General features: G+C 43.1%; 1 protein-coding gene across 1 annotated transcript; it reads right to left on the bottom strand.

Moving 5' to 3' along the window:
• Positions 1–131: 131 nt before the first annotated feature.
• Positions 132–1,191, bottom strand: LOC107682936 (60S ribosomal protein L12-like; the record flags this gene model as incomplete). Its single annotated transcript, XM_016479047.1, has 3 exons — positions 132–262; positions 925–1,006; positions 1,093–1,191. Coding segments are annotated over 3 exons (297 nt in total), but the record flags the coding sequence as incomplete, so codon positions are not given.
• Between the last annotated feature and the right edge of the window lie 181 nt (positions 1,192–1,372).

The following is a 1,372-nucleotide window of genomic DNA, read 5'->3' as shown; positions in this document are numbered from 1 at the left end:
GTTCCAGTCTTTTTGGCACAGGGTTAACCACCGAGTTGATTAGTCCTGCTTCCTAGAGCTGGGTTATTATTAGCCTCCTCTGGACAGTACACAGTCCCTTTTACAGACTAGCACAGTGGCGGGAGGCTGAATGATAAATATTGCTCTCAGATACATAAATTCTTAAAATACATACCACTAAGTTCCCTGGCAATAGATCGTGGCCTCATGACACGGGCAACGCTGATGATCTCATCAAAAGAAACACTTCCAGAGTGCTTAACTACAAAAGAAAACGCAAACATGATACAAACATCAGGCACATATAGAATGCGAATAACAAACTAATACCATGTACATTACCTTTCAGAAGTTTGGGGTCGGTGAGACTTGTAAACGTTTTAAGCACAAGTCTCATGCTAAAAACTTGAACACATCCTGGCTGAATTCATTTGTACTGAAACACCAAGGAGCTTATGTTTTGATCAAATAATTTAGCAGTTATTTGCATATATTTGTCTCTTCGCGTAAGGCATGTCCATTTTTTGTTGTTAATGGTGTGCTATTTGGTTTCAAAACTACTATCAAATTACAAGTCGTTTTTACGCACACTTATGAATTTAATGCATCCAGGCTGAATTAAAAGTTCATGCTTACAGACCACAAACTTCTGAATGGCAGTGTGCATCATACAACACTCTGGCCAACAAGAACTGCAATAGAACTTGTTCCAGACCTTTCGGCACAGAGTCACCCATTAAGTTGGGCAGCCCTGTTTCCTAGAGCTGGGTCACTATTAGCCTTCCTTTGGCAGTACAAAGTCACTTTTACAGACAAGCACAGTGGCGGGAGGCTTACACTCAATAACCACAAAAGGCCAGAACCCACAAAGTCATGATTCCTCCAACATGGTGTATTACTGAGGTGGGGTAAAAAGCTACTTACTGTTCTTGACCTTCTTTCTGTCACGGGGAGGTTCCTTCAGCGCCTTGATGATGAGGGCTGAGGCTGATGGCACCACCTCAATCTACAGCAACAACAAAACCTTTAAGCATCTAAAGGCTAGATGACCGCAAGAGCCAATGTAGAGACTGAAACACTTCAAGGGCTTACCGCTGCTTGCCTGTTCTGAATGGTCAGTTTCACAGTGATTCGCAGGCCCTTCCAGTCACCGGTGGCCTTTGCGATGTCATCACCCACCTTTTTAGGGGACTAAGAAAAATAGAGAACGAAAGATGAGCATACAGCATGGAAGAGTGTCAGTGTGCTGCGACACAATTGGTGTGGGTCACTATAAGCCTCCACTGGATTGTTCAAAGTCACTTTTAAAGACTAGAACAGTGGCGGGGGGCTTATGATATAGAGAATAGGATCAAACAATACAGACTGAACC

The sequence above is a fragment of the Sinocyclocheilus anshuiensis genome, unplaced genomic scaffold (assembly GCF_001515605.1).
Source record: "Sinocyclocheilus anshuiensis isolate Anshui unplaced genomic scaffold, SAMN03320099.WGS_v1.1 C32737262, whole genome shotgun sequence".
Taxonomy (NCBI): Eukaryota; Metazoa; Chordata; class Actinopteri; order Cypriniformes; family Cyprinidae; genus Sinocyclocheilus; species Sinocyclocheilus anshuiensis.
This window is presented reverse-complemented; position numbering and strand designations above follow the sequence as displayed.